At 41.5% G+C, this 14,800-nt stretch overlaps 1 protein-coding gene across 2 annotated transcripts in view; it reads left to right on the plus strand.

Annotated features, from left to right (window-relative positions):
* The window catches only part of Clstn2 (calsyntenin 2), a 583,465-nt gene that overhangs the window by 225,115 nt on the left and 343,550 nt on the right, over positions 1–14,800 (plus strand). For both annotated transcript variants that reach the window (XM_060385459.1, XM_060385458.1), the window contains exon 2: positions 4,300–4,422. In XM_060385459.1, the coding sequence (XP_060241442.1) occupies positions 4,300–4,422 (123 nt within the window). The remainder of the gene's footprint in view (positions 1–4,299; positions 4,423–14,800) is intronic.

Below are 14,800 nucleotides of genomic sequence, written 5' to 3' on the forward strand. Positions count from 1 at the left end.
ACAGATATATCTTAAAAACAAAGAACAATTAAGTAGGTTCCTCAAGATATTAAAAGCATTTACAAAATCTGAAAGCTAACTTCATGCTTAATAGTAAAGGCATACATCTTGATCAGCAAGTAAGAGATGGGGTTGGGAGGGAAGAGAGGAAGAGGAAGAGAAAGAGTCTTTTGAAATCTCAAAGCCTGCCCCCAGGAAGACACCTCCTCCAAGGCCACACCTCTAATCCTTCCCAATTAGTTCTACCAACCAGGGATCAATTATTCAAACATATGAGCCTACTGGGAGCACTCTCATTCAAACCTCACACTATGGTTAATTAAAAAAAAATAAAAATAAATTAAAAAGCACATTTAAGTTATTGGTTTGCAACCCTAAAAAAATGATCCATAGATAAAGCATAGACATTATTTTGTGTATGTGTCAAGATGAAAACATTCACCAACCTTGAAAATACAAAAAAAAAAAAAAAAAAAAAAAAGGTTTGAGGAAATTAGAATATGGGAGAGAAGTAAGACAACTCTGGGTATGTTCACATTTTTATTTTCCAAATGGGACAGTAGTTAAAGCCTTTTGAGTCTCAGTTCCTCTCCTGTGAAACGATATACAGGTTCTTACCACTGTAATTGTTGTGAGAATTAATGAGCCTTGGCGAGAGAGATAGCTCTGTGGGAAAAGGTGCTTCCTGCCAAGCATGAGAGACTGGGTTTGAACTCAGGCAGTGGAAGGAGAGAGCGGATTCTCTCTGCATTGTGCTCTGACCTACACACATGCCCTATGACACATTCATGCCCACACATGTACACCAGAGAGACAGGCAAACATACATGTAAAAGGGGATGAATAAACCCATATGCATGAAATGCCTAAAGTGACGTGGCTGCCTGACTAACTGCAGTGGTGACAGGAATAAAGGGAGGCAAGCCTGTAGGTAGAAGAGAGTCAACCTCCACTGATGAGGGAGCAGCCTCGGCCTTAAAGTTAGTCTCTAAAACCCCCTTTCGTGTAGAAGCTATCACTGCCCAGAGCACAGAGTGAGTATGAATCATGCAAAGACAGAGGTTGTGAATCCAGCACAGGGTCTTTGAGTGACAGGATGTCCAGTGCGTGACATCATCACCTGCATCTTTGTAGCTGAAGGCATTGAAACTCTGAGAGGCTACTGACTCACCTAATACCGCTAAGTGACTAAGCCAGAGTTCAAAGCAGGAACATTGCCTGCACTGAGCCAGGTGGCTCAGTGGATCCGAAACTCTAGGCGAGTTCCCGGTGTCTGCTTGATACACATTTTTAATGAATAGGCCCCTAGGTTTAATTAAGGAGAAAAGAGATTAATTGTTTCTCCCAACAGCTGCAAATTATTTACATTGCGTTTGTGTTGATGGCTAATAAAAGAGAAAAGGAGTAGAGGCACAGCCCCGGATGGCTGTAATTCTTACAGACTCCATAATGAAGTGCAGGTCTGAACGACAAAATGTAAGAATGGATGAGCCTGCTGCCCCATGCATACCTGAAATGGACAGAGTTGTGCTTTGCTCTGAGCAGGATTCAATCAGCAGAAATGGATCTCAGGGGCTCAGACTTGAGACTAGCTGGGCACATAGCCCTTCCCCCAGCAGACTGCCAGCCACTCACTTAGTTTGTGACTGCCAGGGAATGGGTGAGAAATAGAAAGATGGTGATTTAGTGAGTGGTTTTTCCCACCAATCCTGCGACAGCTCTTAAATGAACTTTTCAGGAATGATGGATTGGGAAAGGGAAGGGGGCAACAAAGTTAATCTCAATTCTCTAAGGCCTCGATTTTCCATGGCTACTGAAACTTTGTATGCTCCATTACAGTAATATGGTATTCCATGAACTTTTCCTGGGGAACTGTGAGCAAACATCTACACCCTTCCCCCCAAGAGGGGGCATCAAAGAAACTATTCCAATCAAATCTAGCCTGGTAAGCTAATGACTTCATTGAGCTTGCTTGCCGCAGCTTGAGTGAGGGGGTACTTACGGTAATGTGTGACCCCTAAACAGTCATGTTACCCGAAAGCCTCATCTCATCACAGATAAAGACTGCCCTGTGGCTGCCCGGGTGAAATGTCCCCGTCGTTTCCCTTTCCACTTTCCACTCCAGGACCTTTGGAGACCACACGCACTTAGGGCAGAATTACATGCCACTGGGAGGGGTTCTATGAGGGAATGGAAATCTTTGGTGAGGGTCTACTGACATGGCTCCTATGAGGGCCCAGCAATAGGCCCAACGTGAGGGACTTTTTTGGGTAGGCACAGCTGCTTCCATTTTGATGTTTATGGGTGTCGTGCTTATGAGAACAGTAGCTGCAATGTGTGTGTTACATACGTGAAATAATAAATGTTTGTGTTTGTGAATGTCTTTGGTAAATGGTGAGGTGCTAAAAGTTTTGTTTTTCTTGCCCATTATGAAAAATGCTGTCCTCTTAAGAAAGTCACTCTTTGTGGAGGCCTTTTCTTTACCATTTTTACAATGGTCACACCTATTTCATAGGTTGCTGTGGGAAACATATAGGACCACAACTTATGTAGGCATGCTATTTTGCTTCTTAAAGTATCTTAAAGTATCTTCTTAAAGCAGCTTTGCCTTGCTTCTGTGGCTAGATGTGGAGGAAAGAGAGAGACCAAGAAGTTCACAGCATCAAGACCATTCTTGATGCTGATGTGGAGTGCTGACTGGAAAGGGTGGGTTACTTTCTTGGGAGATGAGTTCAAATGCCCTTATAGATACACAAATAGCATCATAGGGACCAGAACAAAAATCAAACACTCTCCAAGGAGATGAATGGCTCTATATTATATGGCATTGGATATAATACACCAGAGATGTCCATATGTGAAAATCTTGTCACATTTTGTCTCAAGATCTAGCCATTATTAGTCTTTGTTAGTCTATTACAGCTGTTTGGGAGGGTTCCTACATAGTGCCATAAATTGAGTAGCTTCAGAAAAATGGAAATGTGCTGTGTCACACTTTTGGATGTCTGACATCTACAATGAAGGTGTTGCAAGACTGTGCTTCATCTGTACTCGGGGAACGATCAAGTTGAAGCTCTCATCCTAGATAGTACCCAGTGGACAGTAGAAACACAACTTGTGTGTGTGTGTGTGTGTGTTTTCATGAACATGTCTCCTGTAAGAGAAGACCAGAGGTCAAGCTTGAATATCATTCCTTATTTATGAGGAATATCATTCCATTCCTTATGGTACTACCCATATTTATTATTATTTTATTATTGCACAGGGTCCTTTATTGGAATGTGGTATTCACTTATAGACTGGGTATCCATCAAGTCCCAAGAATTAACCTGTTTCTGTCTCCCTAGTTCTGAGATGATAAGCATGGCCTCTATGCCTAGCATTTTGCCTAAGATCTGGGGATTAAACAGGTCTTAATGCTTAGACAGCAAGCACCAAATGAGTTATTTTCCCAGGCCAGCTCCAGTCTTTCATAGTGTGTTTCTCGCATGCTTGGCTCTCTCTGCCTGAAAATTTCCCCTTTTAATAGGGACAATGGTCATGATCAATTGAGGATCTACCTTAGTAGCCCTATTTTAAATAGGTTAACACTGTAAAGATTTTCTTTCTAAATAAAGACAAGTTTTGAAGTACTGGAGGTCAGTACATCAACATAATTTTTAGATGGACTCACATTAAACCTGTAGCATATTTGATATATATTTAAGTATATCAGCTGTTTATTAGATGATACATGATTTGAACAGGTCAATTTACTGATGAGAAATTTTAATTGATATATAACTTAGACCATTTATTAGTCTTTAAATCATCAAAAAATACTCAGTGTTGAATATTGACATAGATAGGGATATATGTGTGTGTGTGTGTGTGTGTGTGTATGGACTTCTGCATATGTGTTTTATATATGCATGTGAGTTAATCTACTAATGGCATCTACACATGAATCCAGTTAAATTGAGGTCAAAATTCCCAGCACACAGATAATATGCTGGTTTGTTGACCGATAATGAATTTTAACTCTGAAACATCTATTAATAGATAACATTAAAAATTTTAGCTCTTAATAATATCTGTTTGTTTATACTGATGTTTCCCCTTGCCTTATGTGGGCCTGGGATGTGTCATTAAACTGTCAATGCACATCTCTGTAGCTTTTCTACATGTCAAGTGGGCTAATGTTGTTTATGATGTAGGCTATTGGATAAGCATCTATGATGAGGCAAATATGAGACATTGGTAGTTTATTATGTATTAATTATTGTCATGACGATCTTTTTGTTTTGTGTTATTTTCTAGTAAATAAACACAAGCCATGGATCGAGACATCATATCATGGAGTCATAACTGAGAACAATGACACAGTCATTTTGGACCCTCCACTGGTAGCCCTGGATAAGGACGCCCCAGTGCCTTTTGCAGGTAAGATGACCAGTATCTTAGAATGCGTTTTAGGCTGGCCTCACTCTGAAGGCCTGACGTGAAACCTCTGCAAAGCCCAACTAGGACCTAAAAGCAGTTGTTGCCAGCGTGTGTGTAGACAGCCCTTACTTCTCATGCTGTGTGTCTCATCTTGTTGCCAGCGTGGACTCTTTATCTCTTATGGTTATTCTCCTTCACCTGGCTTCCCATGGAAGATCCATGTTCCTTCTTTTGGTGTTTGCTTGTGGTATTTTGGTTTTCTTTAAGACAGAGTCTCTCTGTGTATCTCTGATTATGCTGGAAATCTCTATGTAGACCAGACTGTCCCCCCAAACTCATAGAGATCAGCCTGTCTCTGCTTCCCAAGTGCTAAGATAAAAGCTGTGTGACGCATGTCCATTTTTCTTCTTCTAAGAGGTGATAAATTGCTGAAGTTGGAGGACTTGGAGTTGGTGGAGTTGGAGGAGGTTGGACTGGTGAAACTCCTTGGGGAATTTTGCTCTCAGAAAAATGGCCCATAGATATGATAAAATGTGGCAACCCCTGGCCCCACTTATATCCCACGTGGAATCTTATATCATGGTATATTGGCAAGCAAAAGGTAAATAAAAACATATCAATAAAACACCTGCTAGAGGTAGGAAGGGACTGTGTCCTTGACTCTCACCATGTGTGAGGCTTTTAGAGGAGAAATCTAAAGTCAGAGTGCCTTTGCCCTTTGTGTCTTTTGACTAGAGAGCTTTCTCCCTGTCTTCAAGGCTATTACCGCTCTCACCCTGAGCTCCTGCGAAGGTCAGACCCCAGAAAGCATGTGTGTTAGGATACTATACTATCAACTATGCCCATGGATTTGGGTAAAGAAAAAGGAATGGGCAAAGCCTTGGGTAGGAACGCCTTAGACAAAGAATGTCTGAAGATGCCCTGAATCACGAGGAATATTGTTAACATTTTATAACTGTCAAGAGAAAGACAGGAAATTTAATGAAGGTTTTCAAGACCTCTAGAAGATTGCTTTATGATCGATGGGTGCCAGGCAGGGGTTTTCACCATGATAAAGTCTATTTTTTCTGACAGTTTGTCTGCTACATTATGAGCTACTTGGGCAGAAAAAAAATGACTCTTTTGCACTTTTAAGAGAGATGCTTTGTGAAGGCCTTTTATTCATTACAGAACATTATAAAGTCAGAAGTGATGGGCTGGGTTAAACTCAGTGTTATGTGAAGATAAGCCCATAGCATTCTTACAGAGATGGGGAAGGAAAGCTTCCTTGGAAGGCTTTATCTTTAGTTTAATATAGAATGATAACTACCAAGGGTACCTGTGACCTCCATGATGCTTAAGGTTGGGTAGTCCTCAAACATCTTCCAAATGTCCTCTGACCAAATGACACTTTGAAGTATAATTCTCATGCCACCTCTTTCTACAAAGGACAGTGTCCTGCCCCTCCCCTTCTTTGGCAGCCTAAAAACAACCCATCTCGTATTCTTCTGGGTATAACTAATACTGTAGTGGGCTTAATCAATGCCTTTAACCATCTCTGCAAATAAGATTTTCTAAGCAAATATCAACAAAAAAAATGTCTGGGTCATGGAAATGTTTGGTTTGGCATTCAACATTTGCTTTAAAGATAGATATGACATTGAGAAACACGCAGATTTAAAAACGCAGGATTCTGGTTAATCTCTGTGAATCAGGTCTCAAGTGCTGAGTTGAGTCACAGTTTCTTCCAGTTCTTTCAGTCCTTCCTTCCTTTCTCCCTCCCTTCCATCCTCTCTGTCCTCCTTCCTTTCTTCTTAGGAAGCAACATTTATCTGGGTTGCCCTCAAACCTGTGATCCCTGGCCATAGACATCTGAGTGCTGGAATCACAGATCTATATCATAACACCCAATTGGCTTTCTCTTTCATCCATGTGTGAACCCCAGCTCCAACCCTTTCTCTCACAGTATATGCGCAGAGGCCTTCCCAGTGAGAAGAGATTAGTCTTTCCCCTTCCTGTCTGGTGGTTGACCTCTCTTTCAAGCATAACAGAGTAAACTGCTGGCAAACTCTCAGGAAGTACCAGGGTGCCCATCAGTTATTCCAGTGCTGGGAGGCTAAGGAACTCAAAGATGAGCAATGTGTCTGACTAGTCATTATGCTTACCCCTAATGGAACCCCCTTTGTGTCCCTTTGTGAGCAAAGAACTGAAGTCTATAGCAAAGTGACCCACTTTTAAACAGAGAGACCACAATAAAAAGAAAATTTAAATTCAGGCAAATCTGATATTTGAGAATTTATACTCACAGCAGATTACTTAGATTTCTCATTTATTAGGGCTTACGGACGATTCAAACAAATCATCTGGAGACTCATCAAAGCATTTCTTAAGTTGAAGCCCCATCAAGTGCCTTAAACTTGAATTCAGTTTTATCCGATGTGCTCACAGTTGTTCAGGCGTGTTTTGAAACAAAGATTTAGCTCTCAGCCAAGCCCTGAGCAGCTATTTCCAACCAGAGACAATTTCTATACTCCACCTGTTACTTTTGCAGCTGCCTTTAAAAAAAATCTGGCTTAATGCATCAAAATATAATCTGCCAAGCTCTTAAGAGTAAAAAATAAAGGTGCTTTTTACTGTGGTCAAAGCTATTTTTCTCAGAATTATTTACGGCCAGCTGTAAGACAGGACACAGACACTGGCCATCCATCCATGCTACGGGCATTTATTTTAAAACATTTATCTTAAAAAGAAAATACTGAAGATTTATTTCAGATCCCTATCATTCTCATAAAATTGAAAAATTTATATCTGCCTTCTTCATCACCCTTCACGTCAACTGGAGCATTTGGTTCCCCCTGTCAACCCCTCCTGCATTGGAGGTCACTTTCCCCAGCCTTCTCCCTGCATCTTTACTTCCTGTTGAGCGGGTAAACTGAGCTATGCTCTGTGAAAGACCATTCCCTTTAAATCATTTTTTTGTTGTTGTTGTTCAACTTTATTTCTCTTATCTTCTATCTTTTAGGATTGTTAGGGAAAAAAATAAAAAACTCTTCCACAAAAATTCTGTTTAAAAATAATTTAGAACTATATGGTATTATAAGCAATGTTCATTTAAATGAATCAATTGGGGAAAACATGCCAAGCACTGTAAAGTGCACACCTAGATCCTACACTTTCACATCACTGGAGACTCTTAGCACTTCAGTATCCTTTTAAGTCATGTTTCCAATCCTTCTCAAAAATTATCATCACATCTTGCATTTAATATTAGAATTGAATGTTACTGTTATTTATTTAAAAAGCATTAACACTGTAAGTACCCTAATGAATGTTCTAGAGTTTACTTTTTCCCTACTGACAATGCATCTGTTTCCATTTTGTTACCACACATTTGCCTTTCTGAATCTACTGGCAGATGTATTTTTCAGGAGTACGAATAATTGGCCAAACATTGCCAAGCTTCTGAAACACATTAGATTGTAATCCTGTTCCCACCATCTGAGTCCTCCTTCCCTGCCTCCCATCATGCTCACTCTAATGATGACTTGGTGACAGTGTGGCAGAGTGGCTGATTGTATTAGCTTTAATAACACTGTCTGTGAATGATGTAGGCTTTCCAGTGTTGTTGGTTGGATGAAAGTTAAAAAACGTCTGTACCACATGTTCCAAAGGTGGTGGGTGTTTAATAAGTTGGCATTTCCTTCTCCAGCCTTTTCTCCATGCTCATTTCATAGAGGAAATACCTGACTGGCATGGAGGCCAAGCAACTTGCCCAACATTCTAGGATAGGTGAGCCTGTGGCAGGATAGGGGCTCTGTAGGACACTCTGAATTCCCTGTCCCTGTGATCTTGCTTTGAATCCTTGTCCTGTTCGACCAGAACAACCTCCACGAGAGTTCAGCCAGTTCCATTAGACTTGCTTGACTTATTTCTCAACTCAGAGTCTGAGCTCCGTAGACTTGACCTTCTTAAAGAATCAGACACAGAAAAAATCTTCAAGTAATAATGGAAATCCCATCTGTTACATGACAAAAAAAATGATAATGAAAGGAAGCTGGACACACCGTGAACTTTTTAATTTCTACATGTGCCCCACTGAGGCCTGTTAGGAAACTGTGGCCACTTTTAAATTTGAAGGGAATTAGATTGCGTTTCAGAGATAATAAAACTACTACTCATTTGTCTGCATCAGGCCAGCTTGGACTTGTCTTTTGTAAGGATAGGGCTGCAGAAGATGATCAGGCATAATTGCCTGGCTTCTCAGCCTGGGTGAGTCTCTGAAGGCTGCCCAGAAAATTGTCTAGGATATGATTTGACCTGGGTTGATTAGCTGGTTACAGTGCTGGCTGAGACAAGGGCTGCTCTTTCTTTCATGGTTCGCTCCATTCCTCTTCCTATTCAGTTCAATGTATGCCTGTCACCTTCCTCCTTATATGGGGTCTGTCCAGAGACCTCGCTCCCACCTACGGCTCGGTAAGAGCGTAATGGCAGAGACCTCCTAGGGTTCAGTCAGCCATGATACCTTATAGTAAGCAAGGAAGGCAGAGGTCAAAAGCATTCATTTATTTCTATTATTTTTAGGTTGGTAGACATCGTTATATGCTTTGTAATATATAAAATACTATCTTTAAAATTACCAATATATTATAGAAGATTTAAATCTGGCTAAGTGGCAAATATATATCTTATATAATGTGATGATTAGTATTATCAAACTGGCAAAAACTAAAATCTCCTGGGAGACGGGCCTCTGAACATACCTATGTGTGATTTGTTTGTTTGTTTTGAGACAGGGTTTCTCGGTATAGCTTTGGCTCTCCTCAACTCACTTTGTAGACCAGGCTGGCCCTTGACCTCACAGTGATTCCACCTGCCTCTGCCTCCTTGAGTGCTGGAATTAAAAGCATGCACCACCACACCCAGCTGCCTGTAAGGGATCTTCCTAACTGAGTTAATTGAGGTAAGAAGGTCAGCGAGGATGGCACCATTTCATGGGCAAAACCCTGGACTGAATAAAAAGGAGAGAGGGAGCTGAACAGCACACATCTGCTATGTGCACAGCCGTTTCAAGCTCCTGCCACTGTGAGTTCACTGCAAGATGGACTGTCAACCTGGGACTGTGGGCCAAAATAAACTCTCCTTTAAATCGCTTTTGCCAAAGAAGTATTTCATTACGGGAACAGAAAAGAAACGGAGACACACAGCTGTCATCTTTGGGCATCACATCCAGCCTGCTTTTTCCATGAGTGTAATACATTATCCCAAACTATAGCCACCTTGCTTGACAGTAGAGGTCTTCAATGTATTATTTCAACTACACCGCAATTGTATATCCTTTCGCCAACATCCCCTCTGTGGCTCCAGCCTCTGGTGATGACCATTAGATTCTCTACATCTGATATCAGCATTCTTTAAATTCCACCAAAGAGGGAAATCAGCTGTATTTGTCTATATTTGCTGGCATGTAAAGACACATGTGTCTTTACATTTAGGCTCTTCACTTGCTGACTTTATAATCTCAGGGTTGTCACTAAACTCTTCCAATGGAGCATTTATAGTGGAAGCATTCATAGCACCTACTCCTGGGATTAATATGTGGATATAATTAGATATTAATGAAAAGTGCCTAGAACCCTGTCTGGTAGCCAGAAAGTGCCCAATAAATCATAGTTGGGTTAGTCATAGCAGTGGTAATAATGAGAGTCATCAGAGTAATTGTGATTCTTGTTATCATCAATAAGCCACAAGTGTTTGCTTCCTTTTTGGTTGATTACAATGGTGCAATTACAATCTGTGATGTTGATGATAAAAGAAAGGAAAAACATGAGTCTGTTCTAAGGCTTGACAGTCACCCAATCAGATTGTTGTTTTGATTCCTCAGTGGCGTGGTGGTGTGGGAATGACCAGCTAAATTATATAGTGTGAGGATTATGTATAACTCCATAAATAAATATCAGCTAGCTGAGAATAATTGTTCTTACATCCTACCCATAATTTATCCCTGCAGAATAATCTATTGCAAACTACATTTTTAGAGAATTTCAGACCATCTACCTTTTTATTATAAATGTGTGCTCTCGCGTGCATTCACAAACACACACGCACAAACACACAGAGCCTTCTATAGACCACAGCATCTACGTAAAGTTTAATCGTGTTCTGTTGTCTTTCAGTTGGGCCAGTGTCTACTGAGGTTATTATTACCGCTTCATCCCTGGAATCTTTGTTTTAAACAATCACTGAGGGGTTTTTTGTGATTTATTTTTTAATCCTACTTAAAGAAAAATACTAGCAAATATGTTTCAGTGGCTTACAGAAGTATCACATGTCATTCAAGTGGTCTGTGGGGGACACAGAGACCCGGTGGATAAAAGTCATCTAGAGGGGTGCTCTCCTCTGATGTCCTCAGGAATGGCTGCAGGGCCCGAGCCATCTTCCATCTATGTTGTCCTGTGGCTTTCTAACCTCCAGTCCTGAAATGGTATGTATGCATCAACAATTTAGGGAAAAGGAGCCTCTTTAAGTAGTAACTGGCTTTAGCCTGGGTTATATACCTTACCCTTCCCTGCCAAGAACTGGGTTCCATTTGGAGTCCACAGTCTGGGCTACTTCCTAGACATCACAGAGATGAAATCGAGAATAAGGCAGGAAAACGTAAACTAAATGTCTGTTTGTCCAAGTGTATGTGAAAAAGGAGAAAGTAAAATTCACTCATTTTCCAGAAAAAATATTCTATTCTTATATGGGTTTACATTGTTAAAGTGAATCGGGGTCATAGCTTGTAAGGTTCTGAGCCTTTGTATTTTCACTGATCCCAGCTACAGCCTAAGCTGATTAAGTTATGCAGACTTGTCTACCAGCCTAACTGTGTGTCACACAAACATTTATTTAATCATTCCCCTACTTGGGACTGTGTAGGTTGTTTTCAACAATTTTCTTTTTCTTTTTCTTTAAGAAGAAAATCCTTCCATGGTCAACTATGTGAAATGACATTTTAAAATAAACCTAACGAGTTTCATTCTGGGGTTTTAATTCATAGAGAGTAAGCGAGAACAGATGTGTTCTTTCAGTGATGTTTTGAGGTTGTGTCCTCAAATGTTTTGCTGAGATAATCTGGGATTGCCAATTTCACAGCAGTCCCCGGTGGGTTCGGATTAGACAAGAAGATGGGAGGGGTGCTCACCTTGTCCCCGTTGTCATCACCTGTAGGGGAGCACTACCCCCAAGCCCTCAGATCCCACAGGCCTCCTTAAGGTAGCCATGTTTCCATCCACACTGCAATAACTCTGATCTAAAGACTCTCAGATTTGTACAGGAGTAATATACAAGTTTCTTTAAAATTGAAACAAGTGAGGGGTAATGGGAACAACAGACTGTGAATAAGAAGGAAGTCCCGGCCAAGGTGACACTTGCGATCTCTGAAGAAGATGGCAATGGAAAAATCCATCTGTGGTCCTCCAGGACAAGCAAAGCCCTTACAGCGGCCATACCCATGGGTCTGGATGTGTGGGAGCTTGGGGGGTCCTACCAGTCAGGCTGGGAGGACAAGCCCCCATGTGTCATCAGTGTGGGATAAAGCACCGATTTGGCCTTGCTCTTTTATTTGCGTTCAACTTCTGGCTTGGCAGCTTCCAGCCTTGACAGGGCTTGGTAAGAGAGTGGGGGCATGTCTGGGGACTTTTCCTGGCCATCTCCACAAAACACACTGAACTCTCTCCAGCCATTCATTTCTACAATTGTAATTTCTCTCTCTTACCTGATGATGACTATCAATGTAGGAGGCAGGTTTCTGGCCCAGTGGGAGGCCCATTCACAAATCCTGGAAGATGAAGCTTTTGCTTGAGTGAGGGGGAAATGACTTATCCTTCTAAGAGGGTTGTGGATGATGCTCTCTATGGTGGAGATGCTAGCAGGAGAGAGGAGAAGCCTTTCAGACCTTCTGTAGTGCTGCTGCTTGAGGTCTTTGCCCTGACTGTTTCTGGAATAAATCCTTCCAAGCCTTTTCTCATGATTTTTTCTGTTTCCTTCCCCACAGTTTATCCCAGGGTCTCTGATGCTTCCTGTCTGTGTAGCCCCTATCACTAGGTGCTTTTGTGTTTTGTTTTGCTTTTCATTTCTCATGTGAAGGCCACTTGTAAATTTTCTGTGTGGCAGCTCAGCCTCCTTAAACTTTATTAGGATGGCTTATTCTTATCTTCCACTCATGTTCTATGCCAAACCCTGGGACCAAGTCACCTCAATGGGGCTTTGGCTCAAGACAGTTTGCTGACGTTAGCTTCAAAACCATTCTGTGTCCAGTGTGTAAAGGTGAGCTCCAGAGTAAGAAGGGAATAGGGTATACTAAAGGAGTTTCCCTCAGGGACTGTGGGAAATTCAGAGCTGGGATGCAGTGGAAGAAAGAGGGTATAAGTTTCAAACAAATCAAATGCATCCAGAGAGATCTGTGTCTGGCCTGAGGAGAAAGCAGGAGAAGAGATTGAGTAGCTGGAACAGAATTCGCAAAGACACTTGCCCAGGCCTCCCAGGCACTCTTGGCTTTTTGAAACTGGATCTCGCTATGTAGCCCAGGCTTTCTTTGCATTGGAAAGTCTTCCTGCCTCAGCTTCTTGAGTTCTATTTATATAATATTCATGCACTACCTTACCCAGGGCCTTCTTAAAGATAAGACTCTAGGTAAATCCTACTTAGGTCAGATTCATGTTTAAGGACCAACCAGTGGGTGCTAATACCCATTCTTCATCAGTCTGTTTAAGAGGCATTCAGGAAGACAAGCTACCCTAGTTTGCCTAGAGCTGAAGAGTATCTGAGGATGTGGGGTGATCAGCTAAAACTGGAAAGATATAGGTAAGCCAGAGTTGGAAACCCTGGGAGGAGTGATACAGTATTTCAGAATAGGCTGCTTGAACATCTTATGAGGAGAAGCCTTCAAATATAGAAGTTTCATGTTTTCTGAGGTCCTGCATTAATGACAGTGCTATACAAAAACAAAAAATAAAAAAGTAATGACAGGAGTGCCGCCAGCTCACATGGTGACCATGCAAATTGGAGACAGGTGTTCCTTTTTACAGATGGACACTGCCCCACTTCACAGCACACAGCTTAGCAACTGAAGAGAGAGAGGAACTTTTCTGCCTCAATTACATCCCCTTGGTCCTCTATCCTCATATAGAAAACAACTCTCACACAGCAGCACTGAAAATTGGCCAAGGTTTATTGTTATTCTATTCTATACACTGTATTACAAACACTGCGTCATTTAAGTTTTATAACGATCCTCTAAAATAGGCATCATTATTATCTCTATTTTATAGGAGAGACTAAGGTTAAACCGGATTATACAGTTTGCCCAGGACACAGTGGTAATGAAGTTGTAATTCTAGCCCAGATGTCTCAGTTAAGTACTGCTATATAGCAGCCACACCAAAACCTAGTATCCACAGGACAGCATCCATTCATCCTTGCTCATTACTCTGCCTGTTAGCTGGGCAGCTCTGCCAATCGGAGCCAGGTGCAACTGATCCTTGTTAGGGGTTTTTAAGTGTCCGTAAGAAGCCAGTGACTCTGAGAGGCTAATTTAGGTAGCTAGGACGACACAGGTCTCTATGTATTCTTTCAGTAGGCTGCCTAAGAAGCAAAAGTACTATCTTAGTTAGGATTTCTATTGCTGTAGAACAATAGACCATGACCAAACAGCAAACCGGGAAGGAAAAGGTTTATTTGGCTTACACCTCCATATTGCTGTTCATCACCAAAGGAAGTAAGGACAGGAAATCAAGCAGGGCCGGAACCTGGAGGCAGGAGCTGATGTAGAGGCCATGGAGTGGTGCTGCTTACTGGCTTGCTTCCTGGCCTTCCTTGCTTCCTGGCCTTCCTCTCTGATGACTAAGTCGTGTCGAGTTGACACACAAAACCAGCTAGTACAGGTACACACATGTACAAACAGATCTCAACAACTGCCTCAGACAGGTAGTTCCTGTCTCATTAGCTAACAAAAGTCTCAGTGCTAGAGTCAGTGTCTGATTGGACTGCATGGAAATGGATGACTTTGGAGCCATCAATGTCATTCGACCACAACCCACCACCAGGACACAAGTATTCATAACCTTTCTGCATGTGAAATACACTGTCCCCTGTTCTAGAATCCTAGAAGTCTTAACCAGTATAGATTATGACTGGAGCCCAAGATTTTGAGATCCTCATGATTTGATATAGCCTATCTTAATCCACAGGCCTGTGAACTAAAACGAAGATAAGTTATTTTTCCACCCTTTATAAGACAGAAATCCTCAGCCAACACTCCCATTCAGGGTTGAATTAAAAGAGAAACATACAGTGACCATTAGCAATTCTGATATATTGCTAGAAAAATGTTGAAAGTTCCCCTCATTTCGAAGTTCCT

The sequence above is a fragment of the Meriones unguiculatus genome, chromosome 6 (genome assembly GCF_030254825.1).
Source record: "Meriones unguiculatus strain TT.TT164.6M chromosome 6, Bangor_MerUng_6.1, whole genome shotgun sequence".
NCBI classification, from domain to species: domain Eukaryota; kingdom Metazoa; phylum Chordata; class Mammalia; order Rodentia; family Muridae; genus Meriones; species Meriones unguiculatus.